At 36.8% G+C, this 24076-nt stretch overlaps 1 protein-coding gene across 1 annotated transcript in view; it reads right to left on the minus strand.

The window, feature by feature from the left end:
- Positions 1 to 840: 840 nt before the first annotated feature.
- LOC148424156 (inactive dipeptidyl peptidase 10-like) overlaps positions 841 to 24076 on the minus strand; it is a 66969-nt gene continuing 43733 nt past the window's right edge. Inside the window, exons 13-26 of the mRNA XM_088415056.1 lie at positions 23644 to 23751; positions 22145 to 22236; positions 21973 to 22020; positions 21550 to 21671; positions 13125 to 13169; positions 12089 to 12187; positions 11924 to 11993; positions 10531 to 10725; positions 9599 to 9653; positions 5462 to 5561; positions 4871 to 4929; positions 4357 to 4429; positions 4015 to 4088; positions 841 to 2207 (exon numbers count right to left, since the gene is read on the minus strand). Of these exons, the coding sequence (XP_088271182.1) occupies positions 2073 to 2207; positions 4015 to 4088; positions 4357 to 4429; positions 4871 to 4929; positions 5462 to 5561; positions 9599 to 9653; positions 10531 to 10725; positions 11924 to 11993; positions 12089 to 12187; positions 13125 to 13169; positions 21550 to 21671; positions 21973 to 22020; positions 22145 to 22236; positions 23644 to 23751 (1275 nt within the window). The 3' untranslated portion in view covers positions 841 to 2072. The remainder of the gene's footprint in view (positions 2208 to 4014; positions 4089 to 4356; positions 4430 to 4870; positions 4930 to 5461; positions 5562 to 9598; positions 9654 to 10530; positions 10726 to 11923; positions 11994 to 12088; positions 12188 to 13124; positions 13170 to 21549; positions 21672 to 21972; positions 22021 to 22144; positions 22237 to 23643; positions 23752 to 24076) is intronic.

The following is a 24076-nucleotide window of genomic DNA, read 5'->3' on the forward strand; positions in this document are numbered from 1 at the left end:
CTTAAACGAGAACATATCACCGGCAATTTCCTTCTCTTTAATCCATAATAGAAGAAGCCTCTCCATTTTGTTGTCGACTGAGGTCCGTCCCCCGGCAAGGAAAGTCTTGCCCTTAGAAGATTGCTGAGCGGTTACGGCCATACTCACGAGCAAGGTTAACTATGCGTGCGCCCTCCTTTGTATTTTTTTTTATTATCTCCTGCTTGGTTTCTATTGTCATCATCCTCTTACTTCTTCCTTTACCGCCACTTGCAATTTTAGAGGCCATGTCTAATAGATAAAGTTTGCAAAGTCTTCACAACATTCCTTCCTTCCGTTTTTCACTCCTTTTCTCTCCTTCCTTCAATCCTGACCAGCTGTGCCATCAAGCTAGATGAAGGCGTTCGGCCAATAGCATATCTGCATTTCTGTGATTGACGTGACGCCGGCCAAAAGCATATCCTCATCTCCGAGACTGAGACCGGGACTGTGAACTTAATCGACCAATAGTGTATCGGCATCTCCGTGACTGACACTGTGACTGACACCGTGACTGAGACAGTGACTGTGACATTGTAGGAGCAATAGCATATCAGCGTTACCATGACATGCGGGAACAGTTGATTTTATTGACGCAGCGATGCGAAAAAAAATAGCATGGACACATTGACCGGCATGTTGGATTGTTCGTAAGATGAAAGGTTTGTGCGTAAGGGGGGGACAAAAACGCCGCGGTTCACGTTCGTAATATGAAATGTTCGTATAAGAGGGAGTTCGTAAACCGGGGGCCCACTGTATATATATATATATATATATATATATATATATATATATATATATATATATATATATATATATATATATATATATATATATATATATATATATATATCCAACCCTGATTCGTTTCGACGAATTCGAAAAATATGCAGATACAATGTTATGCATTCCATGAAAAAAAAAAAAAAAAAAAAACGCTTCCCTGCAGTGAAATAAAAGGTTTTCCATAACATTTAGTTCTTGGATCCAAGCCTTTTGTCAACTACAAGTACCACAATGCATAGCAAGAACTTATGGGAGCATTATGGGAGAATTATGGGAGCCAGGCTAAGCCTTTCAATGAATTAATTGAAAGGGGTTTGGGGGTCTCAACAAAAAATTCTATAGCATCCTATTTGCGAGTTGCCGTTGAAAGGATTCATGCGAGGGAAATGCGTCATAAAACATGAATATGTCCAAAATTAACAATATTTCCAATTTTTAATGGGAGTAAATGAGCCCGACATGGGCTAAATTTGACATGTGCGGTGTGTACCTCCCGACCTCCCGTTTGCAGACATTTAGAAGGGACGGCAGGATGGTATATTGAAAGTTGACATGTTTTAACAAGCTATGCAATATTTTAGCCTCTTAGTGTTTTTTTTTTGTATGCCTTTCCTTTGATATCACACCTCAAAAATGTCTAAAAGCCCAAGTTGGGTCAACATTTCCCCCAGGGGTTAATTAAAACACTGCAGCTATTTAACAATATCATGAAGGACGTTGCAGTTTTAATAATTCTGTTAGTTCTGTGATTGTATTATCACTACTCATACATTTTACATGTGCATTGCTTCAAGTTTTTAGCGCATCAATGTAACAAGTGTATTCACATTTTAATTCTTGGCCAGAAAACAAAACAGTTTAAACTTTTGCCTTAGATTCTAGTCAGTGTTGACACACCAAATCAAAAACAAAGTCAGATTTGAAAAAAATGTTTTCCACTCAATTCTTACCACAAAAAAGACCACGATAAAGGAAATGAAATGGAACCATGCGCTGTACTAATCGTGAATGACCACAAGCATGACAAAAGATTCCTCAGAAGATGAGGACAGTGTTCAGTGTGCTTTGACAATAATTGCAGTGGAACAAAATTATTCAAGAGGCCATTTCCTACCTCAAGTCCCCGCAGTAAAAAGTGTCACTGTCATTATAGGTGTCTTTATAACACATGTGCACTCACACACACTCAAAACAAGTGCGTGAGCAGATCTAGAATATACTGTCCATGTCCATCTAAAATGTGGTCCAAATGCAAAAAGACCTTCTGCTTACTCCTCCTCCTCTTCATCATCAATCAGTGGGAGTAACTCCTCCTTCAAGCACTCTCTGTAGAAGCTAGTCAGAGTGGCGTACAGGTGCTGGTTGCTTTGATGAGACAGGAAATGGCCTTCGTCTGGGTAGAGCTAGGGCGAAGAAGCACACATGTCTTACAATATGAATCATGTTGGGTGTTAGGTCTAAAGCACCCATTAACCGTTCGGTCCATCCTTCTGGTATTAACACTGCTATGAAATGTAGTTGACAAACACATTTGTCACCTGACCACTATTTGCTCAGCACCGTACAGCGCACAGATAGTCCAAGGAGGCATAAACCAGAGCCACATGGCAGACAATAAACCCCACTCATCGCAAAACACAGTAAAGCAGACCGACAAACATCACAAACCGTATGTCTCTGTGTACAAGTCGAGTTTTTTTCCCCCCCACATTTTCAACCCCCATATACCTGCATAACTCAAAACCAAAAAAATGTTTTCCACATGTCTGTGTTAACATTTATTCGAATGCGAAATAAGTAATATCATGTCGTTTACAAGGCTTAAAACAATTATATATACCTCTATTTTAAAGTAGTATGCATCCATTTTTGCGTTTTTGCACTTTCGTCAAGCACAGCCTTATGGCCTCTTTGTTGTCAAGAGCGAGGCTTCATGGATGAATTGTTTGGCGGCGTTTGATGCATTATGAAAAGGAAAGGATGGATTGACTTGTCTCCTTCAGCCCTTGGACGTGTGCTTGAACAAGCCCACATGGATGTCCGCAGGTGGGGGCAGACACAGCGAAGGGCAACCTTCCACGCTCTGATCTCACAACATTCGTCACTTGGGTAAAGAACATCCCAAGTAAGATGATCAGCAAATCATCTCTGAAGACCTCCGTTTCAAGCAAATTGGACGGGCCCCAAGATGACTAACAGTGGAAGAATAATGAAGATGTTTGTGCAAGTGACGGGCAGGAAGGAGAGGACGTCCGGGATTTGAATGGGAGGAGCAATTTGGCATGTCAGATAGTGAAGATGACTTTGAGGGCATTACATGGATTCACATTCAACTGTGTCAAAAATAAAGCATTGATATTTCTAATCATTTTATTGTTGCAACATTACAGTAGTTTCAGGATTTGCGTCTACATGCGCACGTACATTGATTTGTACTTGTCTCATTTCCTGCCCCTCTAACGACAACAGTTATGGTTACATGTCATTCGATGTATGATGAAGAAATGTGTCTAAAAGTACCGTAATTTCATCATTTTAATAATACACACCGTGTGTTTTAGTTGGACAGCCATGATAAGTGTAAACACTTAAGTCAGGGGTAGACTTATATTTACGTTTTTGTAAAATTCACCCAAATTGAAGTAAAAAAGAAAAGGGGGGAGGGGGGGTGGACTTGTACACAAAGTAATACAGTAACCCTAACCCTCAAAAAATGAAGGTCGCAAACCATACCACTAGAGAGGAGACAATGTTTCAATGTGTTTTTCTTGTTCTATGGCTATATTTCAGTGTTTATGCCTAGATTATCTTAAGTTTAAAAATTGATGCTATCCTTCCATGACCTGTATGCAATATATTACGATTTCATCCTTAGTGAAGTTGTGATGCTTGAATTTGCTTATGTTTGGCTTTTTTTTTTTTTAATACATGTTACAGTTGTCTTTTTTTGTATACTTTATTTCCATTAACAACAATGATTGCAAGCATTGTACTTTGTATTATTATTTTAAATTGTTTTATATTGTATTATATAATATTTGCAAGTCATAATAGGAGGCAAAACAGCCTGTGAGGACTTGCGAGCCGTACATCTGCTAAATTTGGCACAATGTCTGAAGGTCTTATTTTGCATCACTGCTTCAAGCCCTCCAAACACATTTGAAATGAACATGAAGTATTTTTCCAGGGTGTTGCTTTTGTGACAGTCACCTGCATTGAGTAGTTTGCTCCAACTTTCACAAGGTTCTTGACAAGCTCAGCAGTATGTTGGAAGTGGATGTTTGCTGCAGATTAAAAGAGAAAATATATCTGCACAGCTCCAGCTCAAGTTCCAGCAGAATTCAAATACAAAAAAATTTAGATTCATTGCTCAGTAGAGAATACATTTCACTAGCAATTTCTGCATCAATTCAGGCATCCCACCAAGCTTTCCTTTTTTTGATTCAAAACATTTGCCTTATTAGCTTTCGGAAATAACCGTACTTGCTTCTTTGTGTTCAGCAGTGATGCACAACAGATTGATTCATTTTCAGACCATTTATTTTCACTTACCATCTGCTGTTCCGTGTACTAGCATCAGTGTCTGGTCTCTTAGTGCATGAACATTCTGCAGTACACTGGAAAACTGAATGATAGTGAGAACAAGGAGACCAAAATAAAAGCATTAAAAATGACCTACTGCACTTGGGTAACTATATATAAGAGTGATGCTGTGCATACAGAGCAAAGCCAAAATATTAGGAAGCGGTTGCAAAAAAATGACAGGATTAAAAACAATTGTAAACATCTCTCTTTTTCATGCCTTCTACCTCTCATTGCTGAGAAAATAATCTTTGATTACAAAACATCCTGTCATTCCAAGAGGCCTGAGAGAGCCTGAGAGCTTTTACAGATGAATTTGCCATTGAATACATTCATCAAAATCTTTATTGGTAATCAAAGCTCTCACATTACTGTTTCGGAATTGCCACAAAGGGAGCATAGTAACTGAATGTGTATATGAGAAATGTTGGTGCAAACAGCTTTCAAAGGACATTGACACACAAATGAGAAGTGCTGAACACACCTGGTATCTGCTGTCATCACGTAGCGGCATACCAAGATAACGCTCCGAGAAAGCTGATGCTATGCAAATGACAAATTACACAATTGTTAACAATGTTGATGAAAAGTAGATACGTTTTTCAGAATACAGTAATTATTTTTAGGGTAGTGCATTGAAATATTTGTGTATAGGAGGCTGCTTGTATTTGCCGCACTGAGAACAGTTTCTACCATTTGTTCTGGAAGTCTAGCAGACCTCTAGACATCAGTGATAATGTATATTATTGCTCTTGAATAATGGAATGTTTCTTCCAGTAGACTATGATTTGATAGAACGGTTTCCGTATTCATGACACACTGCATTTTTTTAAACATTTTCTGAGCATAGCGGCCACTTTCGGCCAATAGTATAGTAAGGCAAAATGGCCGAAAGCGTCCGTAATAGCCATTGCTTAAATTCTAACGTACCGCTTAATTTCCCTAAAATCCTGAAAACGCTTGCCTGTTTAGGACTTAAAAATAGAAAAAAATGTGTGCCTAATATTGGCCGTTTTTGCCTGTTTAGACCTCCGACCTGCTATGCCCAGTAAAGGGTTAAAGGTTTTATGCTCACCATATAACTTCAAATCTGTCATGGGTGACATTGCACATGCACATTTGAAGATGCTATCAGTAGACTTAAGCAGCATTAATGCAATATAGGCTCCATAACCCTGAAAAAAACAGACAGAAAAAAAATAACATTACACAATGCATGTAGTCAATACAAAACAATATGTGGACCTAACACACGCACACACACACACAAGTTTATAATGTCATAAACAACTTTGTATGTGACGGGATCTCATACGACAATATCTTGCGAGATCAAATCGCCACGAGATTTCTCGTCCCTGGCCAGCATGAGAGCTATTTCTGCGCAGTATGTCAGTAAAGCCGTCATAAAGACTCTGAAGGCTGACCAACGCCTCAAAATAAACCTTACCATACCAAACAAAACAAGGACTCGAACATCTTGAAGCGCTTTTATTTTGAAGTTCTTCACTGAAAATTTCGCAACAACAATGACAACAATGCACATATCATTCGTGCTTGCAGGGGTGGGTCGCGAGTCATGACTCCCAATGCAAAAAACGCATCGTTGTTGAAAAAAAAAATGACCTTCAACGACAAAGCATGGGATTAAAAAGTTACGCCGGCATTTTATAGTATGACACCTGCTGCTAGCGATGAGCGCAGCATCTACATCATAAATTAGCAGATAGCTAAATTTAAAAGAAAAAAAGGTCATTCTTTATTGAATGGAAATGTGTTGGTTGATCTTTTGTATTTTTAAATATATATCAATATTCAAGATTCAGGAGTTCTATTTATTATCTATTTACACACACACACACACACACACACACACACACACACACACACACACATATATATATATATATATATATATATATATATATATAAATATATATAAGAGAGAGAGAGAGAGAGAGGGAGAGAGAGAGATTCTTGTTTTTGGAAAAACAGACAAGCAACAAACTTATGGCATATATTACTTGTTTATAAATCTAGGATACTTGGAAGTAGTTAAAAAAAAATCTAATTTACATAGATTAGTATACAGGCCTAGGATTTTTTTTGCCCTATCGGTATTTTATAATAATAATAATAATAATAATAATAATAATAATAATAATAATAATAATAATAATAATAATATAGACGTGCCAGAGAAGTAAAAATAAACACCAAACGCCTACAAGACATAGTAATGACCTATAGTAACCTATAGTCACACACATATATAGCACATAATATATTTGCACAACACTAGGGTAATTCACAGGAAATTGTACAACGCAAGCTACCTTGTTGACAGTGGGCCCAACACTGGCTTGTTGTGTGTGGAAAATTTGCCACTAGAATGTGTAGATAGTTGAGTAATGAACTGCTGGGATGCCATTTCATCTTAATGCTACCATTCCTATACCCGCTGCAATTTTTTTCAAAAGCGCAGGGACGACGCATTGTCCCAAAGGGAGTCAAAGGGTTAAAGGAGAAATACAGCATGTGCTTATTACTTTCAAATCACTTGTGTAGCAATACTTTGGTTTTCCACTTAAAGAATGGTAAAATATTGGCATATAAAACAATGTTTGTAAAAAATATTATGCCAACAACTGGTGCAAACTTGAGCTGTGTGCATTTTGTTAAAGAAGCTCAGCTGCAGCTGAAAAATGAGCTTGTTACAAAAGTGACTCCTGCTCATGTTTAAATTTGCATGGTTAATTGTTAATTTCTTTCCATCCTGCTCAATCCAAAAAATAAAACCCTTTGAAAACTGAAAATTATATTTTATATTTTAAGACAAATTATATTACATTATATTATATCATATTCAATTATATTCAATTATATTCAATCATATTATATTATATTATATTATATTATATTATATTATATTATATTATATTATATCATATCATATATCATATCATTTCATGTCATATTATATTATATTGTATTATATCATATCATATATCATATTTCATGTCATATCATATTATATTATATAAGATTACAATATCATATTATACAGTGGACCTCCGCTATCCAAAATTAATCCGCTCCGGGGCTGGGATTGTGTGCGAAATCGTCATTATGGCAGACAATAGAAACCCTTTAGCTTATAAATAGAACCCCAGGTAGAAACATCAAAACTGTATATACATATTAAAAATTGGTAACAAAATAGTACAATCAGCGCTACCTATATATAATATATATGTATACAATTAAATACAGTGATCCCCCCTACTTCGCGGTTAATGGGGGGTGTCAACCCCACGCGAAGTCTGAAACCCGCGAAGTAGGGTATCAGTTCCTAGATTTCTATGTACGCCCCAATATAGCCGCAGTAACCATAAACAATCCTTTTTTTTTTGTATTTTTTACGTATTTTATTTCCTTTCTCCTATTATTTACCATTACATTATCCTTTTTAACATCATTGTATATTCATTAAAAAACTAATATTACTTAGTTTGTTGAGAATTTGTTCTCAGGACTGGTTATCTGCACCATGACTCCGGTGAAAGAGTACACAAGTCATCACATTTATTTTGGCTCATGTATGGTACATCATGTAGTATCTGTTGAATAATAAATCAACAACAATGTTAAAGTCAGTCAACTAACATATAAACACTTGCCGAACTTTAATCTATGAATTTACTGTATTTTTAGCCGACATTAGCGGGTTAGCAACAACTAACAACAACTACTAACTATAAAGTGCAATCTCTACACAAACGAACACATAAACAGAAGAAACACTCATCACTTACTAAACATAGGCAGTAGCGTGCGTTATCAACATAAATGATAATAAACTATAAATATGAGCTTATGTTGTCATTCACTATGTCACCGTAACGAGCCGAATGACGCACGCACAGAGAACGTAAAACAGGAAACCAAAATGCAACGCGACCTGACAAATTAAAAGCATACATTTCAAAATAAGATAAAAAAAGTCACAAACTCTTAACGCTTGAAGAATTCCTAACATAGTTATTAACTAATATTACTTAGTTATTTGATGAATACAGTACTGTACAATGTACTTTTTTGCCTTTTTCATTTTTTTCCAATTTTGCGTATTTTTAAAATTATTTTTTATTTTGAAATATTTTTTATTTTTCCTGGAAAAACCCACGAAGTACTGAGACCGCGATATCTGAGAACGCGAAGTAGGAGGGATCACTGTAACACCATAAATAAAAAAATATACAAAAAATTTATTTAACTTTGAGTGACGTGACTTGAGTATTTTATCAACATAATCCCTATCAAGGGTAGCCAAGCCACGCTTTCTTCGTATTTCTTGATTATCTCCAGCTTTGTTTCCATACTAATTATTTTCTTACTTTTCCCTTTAACATCACGAGCAATCTTTGGATCCATGGCTAACCGATTAAAGCTTGAATTAAGCACTATAATGCACAATAAATACGATATTGTAAGCACTCGTACTAGGATCAAGTCTTTAGCATGTCGGCATTTTAGTGACGCTTTGCAGCGTAAGCAGTTTAACGTGACCAGAAAATAAAAGGAATTACCGTATTTTCCGCACTATAAGGCACACCAGATTATAAAGCGCACCCTTAATTAATAACATACTTTAAAACTTTTTTCCATATATATGGCGCACCCTCAATTAATGACATATTTTAAAACTTTTTCAATCACAAGATAGTAATACTCAAAGTAGGAAAAACTCAAATAATAACTCTAAACTCTTAATAGCATCATAACTCAATGTCAATATGACCAACCTTGTTCAAGTATAAACACACAAAAGAAACAGGTAAATCTTACGTTATCAGTTAATTCCCCATCTACCAATCCCAATCTTAATATTGATCCATATATAAGGCGCACCCGATTATAAGGCGCACCATCAGCTTTTTTTAAAAAAATAAGGCTTTTAGGTGCGCCTTATAAGGTGGAAAATACGGTACCTAAAAACGCCTGAAGATGGAGGCAAACCAACATCAACACAAAAAAAAACTTTGTAGTCCAAAGGGTTATATCATCGTCTTATTCTCTTGGACTAAATCTTTTTTAGACCTCGTCTCATTCGATTTGTATCTCGTCCCATTCCTATAAACAACATAGCCAAGGAAGGCAAGTGGAAAAATACTTTTCTGCATGCACATTCTGATGACAAGTACAGGCTCACCTTTCCAAAAATTGCTATCCGGGTCTTATCAATGTATGGGAAGTTCATCATGTAGCTGTGGAAAAAAAAAAAAAAAAAAAACACACACACACACACACACAAGATGAATAAGTTGCTGATGTGAAATTGTAAAAAGTAACTTCAAACCAGATGTAAAAAAATTTTTAAAAAAAACACCTCACAGCTACTTTTTATTTCAGTTATCATTTTGTGAGACTTACAATGAGATTTACAATATGTAAAGAAATAATCCATGACATCAGGGTCCACAACCACCAGCCCATGGCTTGGGACTAGTACTGGGTGCCAGGCCTCACATAGAAACTGAAAAATTATTATTTTTTTTTTTTTTGTTTATAGCAGTAGGAAGCAGTAGTTGACTTAACGCCATGACTTAATGTTATCTTTCGAGGTCAAAGTTATTATGGCCATACACGTGGAAGTTCCCTAAAATAAATAAATTAAACACATTTGGGAACTGAGGACACATTATTAAAGATTTGTAGGTGGAATTTTTTCCTACTTTTGCTTGATGTACAACTTCAATTGTTCAACTGTTTGGGGTCTCTATCGTTATTTTACACGTTATAATGAAAGCCAAATTTTGAATGCGAGCCATATCTAGACTGCTGACAGGAGAGTCAAGTGTTTTAAGCCTTTTATTACAAAGTTGTCATTATACGTAGAATGTAGATTTGACAGGACAATCCTAAAACGGTAGCTAGGATGTACTACACCACAACCTTTTAGCAGTTACCCATGCCATGGGAACGAACACAAAAACCATCACAGATGCTGGCATTTGAACCTCTTTTGACCTCCATGATTTCCAAAAACATTTTCAACATTGCTGACTCATCCAACCACAGCACATTTTCTCCACCTCTGAGTGAAACAATTTCATCCAATTTGAGCTCAAATGGAAAACATACTCCACTGCTGCGATTTGGTCCTGAACTTCCACAGTGCCCAGTCTCTGGTGGACCTCATGCAGGACCCTCTGGCCCTGAAAACCGCTACCTCGCCCATCGAGACGAGCCACGATAACATTGTCTGAGCTGACCAGCACTGAGTCCCAGCTGAGAGTGAAGCGGTCACTCACAGACTGACCACCAGGGAATCCATCGCTGTGGAAAGCAAATAAAATGACAGTGATGTGTATGAAACAAATTCTACTTCATTTGAAGAAATCACAGACACCAATTAGAACGTTTTACTAACACATAGGTGGCGCCATATTGAAAGATTTGATTCCATTCTTCAAGAAAGTAAGATTGTACCTTATTCAGTTTTTTTGGTAATCACCGTTTGAAAATAGGTCATTTGAGTGACATGAAGCCTTTTATGGACGAAAGGAGAAAATGAGCTTTTTGTGAAAAGATGTATTCTTCTGCATAGCAGTGACTTTGACACTAATATTTCTTGGTTTACTGGCATTTGAAACATCTCAACAGTCCTTCCCTTCATTGAAAACATGAACAAAAACAATGAAAATGGGTTTTTGGTGGCAAAATAACAGTTTGTGTGTATATACAGGGTGTTCCAAAATGTTTGACCCCATTTCGTAGGCCAAACATTTTGACAATTTTTGTTGGAATGACCTCAAATTTTCACAGCTTGTGTAGAAACGTTTACTGTTTTTGTGTATAAGGTTTGGCAGTTCTGTCTTTTCAGGTTAAGAAATTCCGTTCACTTCAAAAGAAAAGGCATTTTGCGTGTTAGAGTATGCTTGGACTCAGTCACCAAAGACAGTGCACCATGCCTTCTTCACAAATTTGGCACAGAAGGCACCAACTACAAAAAAAATTAGGCACCAAATTTTTTTTTAAAAAGGGCTGCTTATACATACCTAAATTGCCAGCGCTCGTATTCAACACTTATGAAAATTGGTCATAGAATCAACAAATATTTGTATTTTTTTTTGTAAATTTAACCAATAAAACGTATGACCTTCAACATAAAGTGCATTTAATTTCATTAAGATCCATCGGGTAGTTTCCGAGATATGGGCATTTAGAATGGGGTCATCCATTTTGGAACACCCTGTATATCTACACTACTGCAGTGCTTGATTGCCTTGATATTAAGAGGAGGGCTGGCCGTGAGTGTCATCTTTCCATTCATTTGAAAAAAAAAATACATGTAGTGGTAGTCTTGTCACTGGCACACAACCTAAGTATTTTACATGACAAAATGCTCGTCCATGGCACTGAAAGAGTTAACTTCATTCAAGTGGCATTTCATTGTTATTATTATCAACCTAGTAATTGGTGCTACTAATGCTTATCAGTGATGCATCACAATCACATTGTGTGTGGTACATACACTACCAAGAGGAGCCCATAGTGACGAGATTCCGAGAAGTCAGGTGGGTAGGAGATTTTCAAAGGTAAATCTACACAAAGGGAAAAAGGGCGGCCAATATAGGAGCAATTGTCAGTGCTTATGGATGCACTGAGTGAGCCTTGACACAGGCCTTTATTTTCTCACCGAAATGTCCAATTGACACTGTCCTGAAGTCAGTCAGCTGGATCCGTTTGTAGTTCAAGGCTGCCTTCAGCAAGGAATTGTTCTCAAGAATATAGTAATCTGAAAAAGGGAGGGAAATTCAAGTTTGTCATTTACTGCATACGCATCCATAATATACAAACTGAGATTAAGATTGCAGTCAATTTTGAATGAATGAGAAGTCCTACTTTTTTTTTCTATAAAAATGCATAGTCATGATAAGAAATACTTGTGACTTCTATGTTGTAACCACTTCTTAAAAAAAACAAAACAAGGGAAGGGGACTAAATTAAATGCAATTCTGTCAGATTTTCTGATGGAAAATACTAAATCAAAAGGTGTCATTATAAAAGCGCTTGTGTCAAACTCGTTTAAGATCACGGGGGACATGGAGGAAAATGCATTCCAATAAAATCATGGTATTATTTAAATAACTTTAATACAACTTCAAATGTCTTGTTCTTTTTAATACTGTCGAAAATAATACAAGTACAAAATCACTATTAGTCATAAAATATTAACATTCATATTAATCACAAAATAGTTCAGGTTTTTCATTAATTAAAAAAATTCTGCTCATTTTTCTACCTTACAAAATCATTTCAAAGGACGGATTAAACTCATTTGCAGACTAGAACCAGCCCGCGGGTCCTATGTTTGACACCCCTGCGCTAGAACGTCATGAAGTTATCAGCTGTGTGTGGAAGGCATATCCAAATAACCTAGAGTGAATCCATTTTCTGCAGCATATTTGATAAGTGATCAGGTGGGTAGGTCATCCCAGAGCTTCACCTTTATTTTTACATTCTGGTTTGTTCCAAAGTGGAATTCTTTCAGTTTTGTTCTTTCATTTCACTTTTTTAAGTTATTAGAATGCTTAGTTATTATTTCTTTAACTTTTTTTTTCTAAAACATGGTGCATGGAATTTTTATGTTTTTATATCGTGAACTGAATGCCTTCTGCTTAAGATATTACTAGGAAGCACCGCCAGTGCAAGAAAAACACAGATTTCCCTACTTGAACTGTTGAGGCTGTGTAAGATCACCATAGGTGCTCCAGGACCTAAAATGAAAAAAGAAAAGATTGAAGAACTGATTTTGGCAATTGATAAATCCACAATTCTGTGTTCTCGTGCCTTGTAAAAATGTTCTGAATCTCTGTGTTTTTGCTGGTGGATGTCTGAAATCTAAATCTGGTTATATATGGAATACAATAATATGTAATATAATCTAATAATACAATAATAACAATCATTTTCAAATTATATATATATATATATATATATATATATATATATATATATATATATATATATATATATATATATATATATATATATATATATATATATATATATTTACACAGTATGTAAAAGATTACACGTTTTTTTAATAAAAAAGGAGGAGCATGGTTGCATGGTTCAGGTCCCCTAGCTGTCACCAGAATAAGTGCCAGGAAGCTCAAATTGAATCCTGCGATCTCATTATATAACACACTGGCTGCAGGAATGCAAATTTGAATATAATCAAACATCGATTTCCTCTAAGCCATTGGTTTCTTCACACACAAAGAGAAGGGACAGTTCAAATCTACGGTACTCTCTCTCACATCCTGCCCTTACCCCCCTTCCTTTTTTGATGAACAAGAGGAATAAATTTTCTTGGCCAGAAAAAATGATCTTGACAATTTTACCTTCTCTTTTTTGCATTAACTGTCGCACTCAATTCAATGTTCTCATTATCTTTTTGGCAAGCTGTATTTGCTTTGACCTTTGAATCATAATGCCTACTTATGTCTAAGTGTAATTTCTTTGTTATGTTCATACTTGCATGAAAACATTGAACATATTAAAAGTATCTTATGAGTGGAATTATACAAGCTTGTTTATCCTGATGAAAAAGCAGGTGTTATATGAGCCTGGCCAAGCCAAAACAAGGTTTCTCTGCTTTTTATTGCTTTAGGGAGAGGGAACAATGTTATTGTAAAATAAATCATTCCTCCAAAGGACAAATGTGTCTGAGCATGAAACACTCTTATCTGCCAAAATAATTGAAAACACAAAAACAACATGAAGAATCCTCTACAGAATGTGAAACACTGAAAGTAATTCTACAACAATTCTATGTTAACTTAAAGTAGAACTCCTCTACAACGAAATCATGTTTGCAGACAGAATTTTTTCACACATGGGACTATGGCAAATCTATGTCTCGGACATCAACATAAAAAATGTGCTGTGCAATCTACAATTTTATTCACTTTAAAAACAAAACCATCCAACATTGAAAAAAAAGAAAAAAGAAAGAAAGAAATTGCAACATCTAGAACACAGGTGTCAAAATCAAGGCCCATGGGCCAGAACTGGCCCGCCACATCATTTTATGTGGCCCGACAAATGCTTCTAAGTTTGACAAGACAAATGCAAAAGTTTCTAGCTAAACTTGCAGGTTGTCTTAAAAAAAAAAAAATTCAGTTCCAGATCTATCTTTTGAACAGTTTTTATCGATTTCAAAACTAGGTAGGGATGTAAACAAGCGAAAACGGCATTTATTTGACACTTTTTCTATTTTTAAGCCCAATTTTCAGGATTTTAGAGAAAATCGGGGGTATGTTAAAATTTAAGCAATGACTGTTAAGGATGCTTTTTTTAGACTATATTTGGATTTATTCCGGCCCTCTGACAGAAACCATAACTACAATGTGACCCACGATAAAAATTAGTTTGACACCCCTGATCTAGAATAAGCGTTCATTTCTATTTCTTGCATAAGGCCTTTCCCATTGCTTCATCCATCTTTATTACTTTTATCATGTCTTCTAGTGTGAAGATTAGTTTAAGCTTGACGTGTCCGCAACCTGACATTATTTTGGCAACCATGCCCATCCGCGCGGAGTCCACGGAGGCTAGGGTTTCCGCAACACGTACCATCAGGAATTTCTTTACAAACAGAAAAGATGGCAGACAAACTTTTGCTTATGGAAGTTTGCCATTCCAAATACCTTTATAATTTGTCTGAAAAGGACTACCGCGAACAACTCCTGGCGAGCGCCCCATTGGAGAGAGATGAGGAGTCTGTTAAAAATGCTTGGAAGAACTTAGATCATTTGAATCTACCAAGATTCTCTACCTCTGTTGTAGAGTTGTGTTGCTTGTATGCTATAGACTACATTTACTGCCATCTAGAGTATGGAAGAATATCGTTTGACTGTGGGGGAAAGCCGCACCGAGTATAAAGTGCTGCAAATCGTGTGCCGTGGCATCAAGCATAAACGAAGCTAGACAAATAAAAGCGGATAAAGTCCGCTATTGAATGTCATGGACTGAAAGTTTAAATATAAAGAGGCTACCAATCAGCTTTCTGAACCAAGCAGTATAGATGTCATAGGTAGGACATGTTTAAATCTCTTGGTACCTATTTGCTTTTCTGCCCGCTTACATAAGAGTTGTCACTTGATTATTACTCTTCCTTAAACCTTCTGTGATTACATACAGCCCAAAGACCACCAAAGCATTTGGCTAAGGTGAAGCTGAAACATATTTTTTTAATAAGCCCTTCATCACCAAATACTTAAGGGATTTTGTCTTAAGGGATGAGAACTTGTGACTTTGGCTCCATGGCCGCTGAAGCCAGTGGTTCCTAAATGTTTTTGTTTTTGGTACGACCTAAAACATTTTGTCATACCATGAGCTCCCCCACACTATGTTTTTTATGATTCACAAAAAAATATTTACTTTCTATTAAAAATGGTTTTGTTAATGCATCTTCGCCTACTATGTATCTAAACAGACAGAACAAATGGGAACGTTTTCCACTAGATAATCCACTTGTGAATCCACATATGGCCCTATCAAAACAAAAAGCCTAGGAACTCTAAATTCCTGGTAGCAGGGGTTCCTGGTCCAAGGTTCTTGAGTGTGGCCCACTAGTTTGAGTAGACACTCAGCTACAGTGGACGACATGAAGCAGACAGGGAAAAAAGTGCACTACCCACCCTGTCCAACAAGTGACATTAACTAAAAGGTTTAATGACAAATAAGCAGGATCAATAAAAGAAGTGTCATCATTTATTTTGACACATTGGACAAGAATGTCGCAAATTAAGTTTTTTCTTTAATTATATTCAACTATTTTAGCTTGATACTAATAAATTGCTATACTGATTTAGAGCTATGCAATTTATTGACAAAGCTACTAGTCACAGATGGAACGAGGACGTGTACTTGCAGCGAGTGCTGACAAAGTGTCACACTTGTAAAATGCAGGGTGACACGGAGGAAGGGAGTGGACCCAAAAAAGCCAGGAAACCGGGAGGATGAAAGGCTCAAAAAAATGAAGAATTAAATCAAAACTGAAGCAGGACAAACTGGAACGAAACTCTACAAAGTAACAAACCAAACCTGAAACAGAAACCAAACCTAACAGCGACAAGGAGGTAGTGGCACTAGGGAACAGATTAATGCAGCAAAATAAGCATTGACAATGACCCGACAACTAACTAAAAGCAAACTGGGGACTTAACTAAACTTCACACTTAATGAGGAAACAGAAAACAGCTGGAGAGAGACAAAAGTTAGAGGAAGCTGATTGGATGACATGGGGAGGGCAGGTAACCAATGGTGGAAACAAATCACGCTAACAAGGACAGACGTGAGGGAAACTAAATAGGAACAAGACACAAGAACGAACAAACCCACAACTTGAAAAATTACAAAAAATAGAAAATAAAAATACTGAAAAACCAACACCTACCTACTACAGAACATGACACAAATTTGGTTAGGGAGAGGAAAACCAGGTGTTTTTCTGCTGAAATTCTGCGACTCGATTCTAGCTAAAGCAGTAGATAATGGATGGATGTTTTCCCCACAAGCAGTAAGTGCAAACCAGTAAGGAATGGTGCATAAAAGACATAGAATGTCCACAATTTGAAATAATTTCACACTTAATAAATGATTTGCAGGGTGTTCCCTACTGCCTGAGCCCAGCTGGGATAGGCACAAGCAACCCTGTGACCCTTGTGAGGATGAGCGGCTCTAGAAAATGGATGGATGGTATTTCAAATGAGTCTGTATATTTCAAAGGGTGTGGGTACCACACCGTTTTTGCCCCTCCAGATTGCTTCTTATTGCCAGATGTGTCATTGTCTATATGCATCATCCATCCATCCACTTTCTATAGCCAGGCATGCACATAAAGGTTACGCAGGTACGCATGCGAGACAGAAATCACTGATGCATACTGCCATGTGCTTCAATTCACGCATTTGCGTGCCATACCTACTTTCATCCATGACAACAACCGTGCCTGGCTTGAAGCACACTTAAATGGAGTGATTTACCACTCATGTCCTCAGTAAGCAGACAAAACATGGTGCGTTTGATACAAGGTTGATGATCATCCGTTATTTGACGAGAATGAAAAGAGCACAAGAATGTAGCGCAAGTTGTGGCCAACAAACAAGCTAACCGAGAAGCAATAGCTAATTGCCCACTTGCTGGATCACAAGACAAAATTCAGGAACAACGCAGGCTCTGTGTAAACCATGGAATCCACATACAGCACTGCGGATTTCAAGTACTGCATGTCCGCACCCGCTGCGCCGTGCAGAGCAATGAGGCCGTATACCCCAGGTCAGTTCATGAGTTGGCTTTTCTGAGCCGCAACGCAGTTTGACGCCCCAAGGACTCTGTGCTCAAAATGGAGTCCCTAGAAGGTCAAACTGTGCTTGCGCGGGGACTATCACTATTAAAAAATAAATAAATAAAAATCTAAACATCCGAAAACCAAACATGTTGCATTTGTAAAGTTTGCTTGGATAACACTTAATTGCATGCTTTACTTACAATGGGTGAGTACATATATTATTCATTCATATTGTTAAGTGGATCAATAGAATTCTGAGAATTCTGACTCAAACAGTAATACAGTGCACCCCCGGGTTACAGCGTCCCTGGCTTATGTTTTTTTTGTGTTGCGATGTGGAATTCTGAGTTTTTTCACCCTTCTTTAAGAAATTTTCTGCGCTTTGCGACTAAAACAACTGTCATGACCCAAGGGGGTTGGCTGTATTTGTGTTGTTTTGTCTCCATCTGCAGACGTTTTTAGGTAATTGCACTTATTTTCTGTTCCCATCAATGCCTCCATTCAATGCGTCACTACAATGCTAAAATGGCGGAATGCTAAAGCTTTGTTCTATTGTGAGTGGTTACAAAACCGTATTTATAGTGCATTTTACTGCTTAATTCAAACTTGAATGGGTTAGCCATGAGTCCCAAAATTGCTACTGAGGTTAAAGAGAGAAGTAAGAATATGATTTATATGGAAACGAAGTTGGAGATAATCAAGAAATACTAAGCTAGCCTAGGCTAGGCTACCCGTATTTGGGAATATGGGCATAACAAGCACCACTCAAAGGTAAATAAATCCTTTCTATATTTTGTATTAATGATTTTTTTCTGTTTGTATACATATACTATATTATATATATGTAGCACTTATTATACTATGTTGGTACCAATTTTGAATATATATGTACAATTTTGATGTTTTTACCTTCTAAACGCATTAGCTATTTAACATAGGTTTGGATTACCCACCATACGGTGAATTCGCCTTATGAGCTCAGCCGCGGAGCAGATTAATCTTGTAACATGGCGGCCCACTGTAAATATTTGTACACGTTACAGTAACAATTAACGAAAATGTTCTTTTTGTCCTGATGACAATGGCACAGAGAAGGAAAGACAATCGATTTTGGGTTCATCCAGTCAATCAGTAAAGTAAAAGACAACTGTGCCAATGTGGAGTACTTTTTCTTTGTAAATTTGGATGTCGAACAGGGGTCACCACCCTTTTCGAAAGTGGGAGCTACATACCTTTTTGGTATTGACTAATATGAAGGGCAACAGTTTATGTGAAGATACCGATCATATTAATGATTTCTCACCATAATTAAGGAACAGCTGTAGTAAATATGTAAATCATGTGAATATGTTATGTACATGTAATAGATGTATAATTGTTTGTAACATTCCTAGCAAGTCACACTGCTCTATCGCTTGTGAGCTATTTGCAGAACAGGCCTGCGGGCTACTCATTTGATCCTCGCGGGATATCTAGTGTCTGCGTGACCTCTGATGTAGATCATGTTTTTTTTCCTGCTTGGTGCTTTCTGAACTGTGGAAATGACCATGGCAGCAGAGTAGATCTTACAAGTCCTGCGTAAAGTTGGTGGACCGTGGTGCAATGACGCAGCCTCGACACAGCGCGTGTGTTGAATGTACGGGTATAGTTTTCTCCCCAGACTTTCATAAAGCTAAGCATGCATGTTCCAAGTCTTCCCATTCTAAGGATATTTGTTAACTGAAGCGGCTTTTACTGGCTGTCGGGGCTGCATTTCATTCTTTTGAGGGTGTGACATCATTTATTTTGTCACTCTACGATGGTGTAGAATTTGCCTTTCACCTGACTTCCTTGACCTAATTAAACCGGGTCCCAAACGAACCGCACAAACCATAAGTGATGGACTCATGAAACTTTATGAGGACACAGGTTTGAACAACGTGTCCTCGTACAGACAGTGCTTTTAATGTGAGAGTGACACTGACAATGACATTAAGGAAGACTTTTAATGAAAGAAAGCGTGAGTACCAAACATTACGTCCTGGTACTCATGTGAGTAACTCATGAAAAAAATTATGTGCACCCCTGTGTATATAGCCGTTTCTCCTCACTATGGTCGCTGGGTTGTTGGTGCCTTTCCCACCTGTCTTAGGGCAGCGAGGGGGATTGCAAGCCAACCGGGCACACAAAACAAAAAAAAACAACATCCACGCACAACAACACCTAAGGACAGTAATAATAGTTATTTTCTTAAATAATTTTTGTAAGATCTAAATATTTTTAAGTAAACTCACAAAAACAAAAAAGATTGTCTCATTTCATTTGTATTGAAGGAATTGTGGACATGAGGAAATGATTGATTCGGGCAAGGGTCACCCACGTGAGAAGAATTCATTTTAATAGGTGCCATTAAAACCAAGAGCAAGAGGAGGGGAAGGTGGGCTTTCTATCAATCTATAGGGGCTAATATCAAGAGGGAAAATGTGGGTTAAATTACTTTGATATTTTACCTAATTAGAATGTATGTTCCATATAATCATTTATGATTACAATACCTGATGAAAAAAATAGGCTTCCCTCTTCTATTTTCGAGGTGGGTATGTCAAAATAAAGAATTAACATGGCTTTAGTATGTACAACTTTTACAAAAAAAATACCTGTAGCACTTATAAATTAATCCCCTTTCGGCAGATGTTAAAACACTGAAAAAGAACAATGTTTTCATGTGATGTATGCTGTTTTGTTTTATTTTCATCAGTGGCCCAAACTGTAATGGGTTTTTTACACACCCTGTGCAAGCTGCACACATTGCCCCTTTGGGAAAAAATGCATGAAAGGACCAAGGGCTGGCCCCTTAGGGTTGAACAAAACAGTTTTCACACAAAAGCATGTCCTTTTTCTCCAATGTATTTTTTGGACGTTATATAAAACAATTGACCGGTTTTGACAGCCTCAGCTTGTTGCACATTCTTGTTACAATCAAATATTTTTAGAAACAAGCCATTTTCACATTTTTTGTATATGACTCTTTGTCATATGCAATGACAGGATGCAAACTAAGCCGACTATACATTCAACTTGACTATACCAGTAAATATGGCCACGCCTTGACAAAGTGTTTCACCAAATCCTGTGCAGTGCGATAAAGTGAAAGTGTTGATAACTCCAACGTGACCAGTCCATCAGTTTGTGTAAAGCCCTGATAGAGCTATTTTGCTTAGTATGGAATTATTCTTGCATGTGTACATTTGCATGACATTAGTGTTTTACACATTGAGCAATTTTTGGTCACCAGCAATTAGCTTTTTTGGAGTGTGTGTGCCTGTGTGTTTTCAATCTATTCTCCTACAGTACTGTACCTTAATTCTTTTATCTGCATTACATGTTTAATGCTGCACTATCACTGTCTCGGCACAGTAACTACATTTCAAAAGCTGTTAAAAACAGGCAGATACTGAACATAACAGAAATACCAAGTTCTTCCTCCACTATTCTACAAACCAGGTGAATGCCCACCTTGGCTCTGTCCCCGTATTAAAAGCACAGCATGCATTTATACCCAAAATATTTACATTATTATGCCTCCATTGTTTGAATGTTTAAAAGAACATCGCTATCTATCTATCTATCTTTCATCTATCTATCTATCTATCTTTCATCTATCTATCTATCTATCTATCTATCTATATATATATATATATATATATATATATATATATATATATATATATATATATATATATATATATATATATATATATATATATATATATATATATATATATATATATACACACACACACACACACAAAACCAACCTTTGCAGTGGAGGATAATGTGCTGGTACGTGGGGCTTAGAGCAGCATCAAAGTACAAACAATGTGCCTTATTTAGCTCGCATGTTAAACACCATCGTGGGAACAAGCCTACAGTCTTCACACTAAAAGAGAGAGAAAATGAGTAAGACGATGAGAGTTAAAAAAAACAAAAAACACTACAGTACATTAATCCAATGTGATGCAGCCATATTAAGGAAAAGTGCACCGAAGCAAAAGAGAATACAGTATACTGCAGCAAAACTGATTACAAGGCAAACGGTTCAATCCCCATATGATGGAAAAACTCTGCTCACAAAATAGACAGTGGATTCATCAAATTTTCTATTTCCTCATCATTAGAAACAATATGTCCACATAGCATCAATCAAAAACAATTGGTCTGACACAGTCAGCAAAACAAACCTGTAAAGTTGCCGCCGTCGCGGTGAACCTTCCGTACTGAGAAAATAACTACAAGAAAACAAACAAAAATCAAGACAGTTTCCTAAATACTTTAATAAAACAAGCATTTTTTTTTTAGAGCGATCAAGTTCGTCTTATGGAAACATGTATTTCTACAATTGGTTAAACTCACAGGTTGTCAGTGTTTTCGTCATAGCCAAGGATCTTTGTCACCTCCCAGTTTCCTGATGTTAAATGGCGGACTTCATTTTCATCTGTTCTGAACTGAGATGAGCAAAACAAGATAACCTTTTTTTTTATATTAATACATTACAAGTGACTATATAATGCATTCTTATGGTCACTTTACATCGTCCTCTGTAAAGTTCTAGATTCAGACACAGAAATTGTACGGTATTTCTCCGTGCACAAGTCGACCTCACGTATAAGTCGAACCCCCCTTTTTTACTTCAATTTGGGTGAATTTGACAAAAATGCGAGTACAAGTCTACCCATGACTTTAATGGTTACACATAACATGGCTGTCCAATTAAAACATATGGTGTGTGTTATTAATATGACAAAAATAGACATATTTCTTCATTGTATGTCATTATCGGAGATGATTTGCTGGTCATTTGACATGTGACGTTCTTTACGCAAGTGACAAATGTTGTGAGATCTGAGCGTGGAAGGTTACCCTTCGCTGCTTCTCTCCCCACCTGCCAACATTCATGCCGACTTGTTCAAGCACACGTCCAAGGGCTGAAGGAAACAAGTCAAGGTTTTTTTTTCCTTTTCATAATGGGTTAAAGTACGCCGGAAAAATAATACACGCAGCCTCGTTGTTGACAACAAAGAGGCAATAAGGTGGCGCATGACGAAAGTGCATTTTAAAGTGCAAACACACTCCAACAGTCTATATAATCATTCTAATCCTTGTAAATGACATGGTATTAGTACTTATTTCACATTTGAAATAATGTTATTCTAACACCAAAATGTGGAACAAAAATTGGTCTGTTTGAGTTATGCGAGTACAAGTTGACCCCCAGCCCCCCCAAAATGAGGAAATGAAACTCGACTTGTACACGGAGAAATACGGTATCTCAGATGTTAGAGTGTGTGTCTTCGTGTGTGTGTGTGTGTGTGTGTGTGTGTGTGTGTGTGTGTGCACAGGCATACAGGTATGTGCATGTGTTTGGTATTAGGGCACATTTACTCATTCTGGTTATTCTGATCAAAAAATAAAATAAAAAAACAAAAATAAAACAATGTGTCCCTGAAAAAAAAATGCTGTTGCATCAATTACAGTATGAAGCTGTTTGACATTGAATATAGTTTAAGTACAGATAATTGGGAACTGGTTGGCATGGTGATGTGGTGGTCTGTACAAACAACTCACAGAGCTGCCACGTCTTCCTTTTCTCCCAGTGTTTTATTCATCATAATGCATCAATTAATGATTTGTTAATTAATTGGAGCCTCTCAGTATGAATATAAGTTTAGGATGCTATATTTCACAGATAATGAGTGACCTACTGTCGTGTAGAAGCAAACATGCCATTATAGCCCCAGAAAATAAGATCTAAACCAGATTCCTATCTTATTGTGGTGTATAGAATGGCACACCACGCTTGACATTTTTATGGAGGCACTAACTGTTCTATTTCAAGAGAAATAAATCTTCACCTGGGTTTTAAACATAGCGATGTGATGAAACTCTCCACGTCCCCCTTGCTTAACTGGAACAGTCAAGAAGAATCTTTTGCCATCTTTCGAGAACACTGGCTCTTGGTTCTACAGAAAATAGATGCACATTATGTTTACAAACAAACTAAATCTTAAATTTGTAACCCCTATTTAACCAATTCGATGTAAATAGAAAAGAAATACAACTTAAAATGACAAGTGAAGATACAGTGGAATCCCTCTATACGAAATTAATTCATTCCAGGGTTGGTATCGTTAGGCGAAGTCGTCTTATGGCAGGCAACAGAAACCTATGGTAACTAGCTAATGCGTATAAAACCCCAGGTAAAAATTTCAAAATTGGTTTTACATATTAAAAATTGGTAACAAAATGGTAAAGTAAGTGCCACTTATATATAATGTACATGTATAC

This window comes from Hippichthys cyanospilos, chromosome 5 (genome assembly GCF_059441005.1).
Source record: "Hippichthys cyanospilos isolate Australia breed blue-spotted pipefish chromosome 5, RoL_Hcya_1.0, whole genome shotgun sequence".
NCBI classification, from domain to species: Eukaryota; Metazoa; Chordata; class Actinopteri; order Syngnathiformes; family Syngnathidae; genus Hippichthys; species Hippichthys cyanospilos.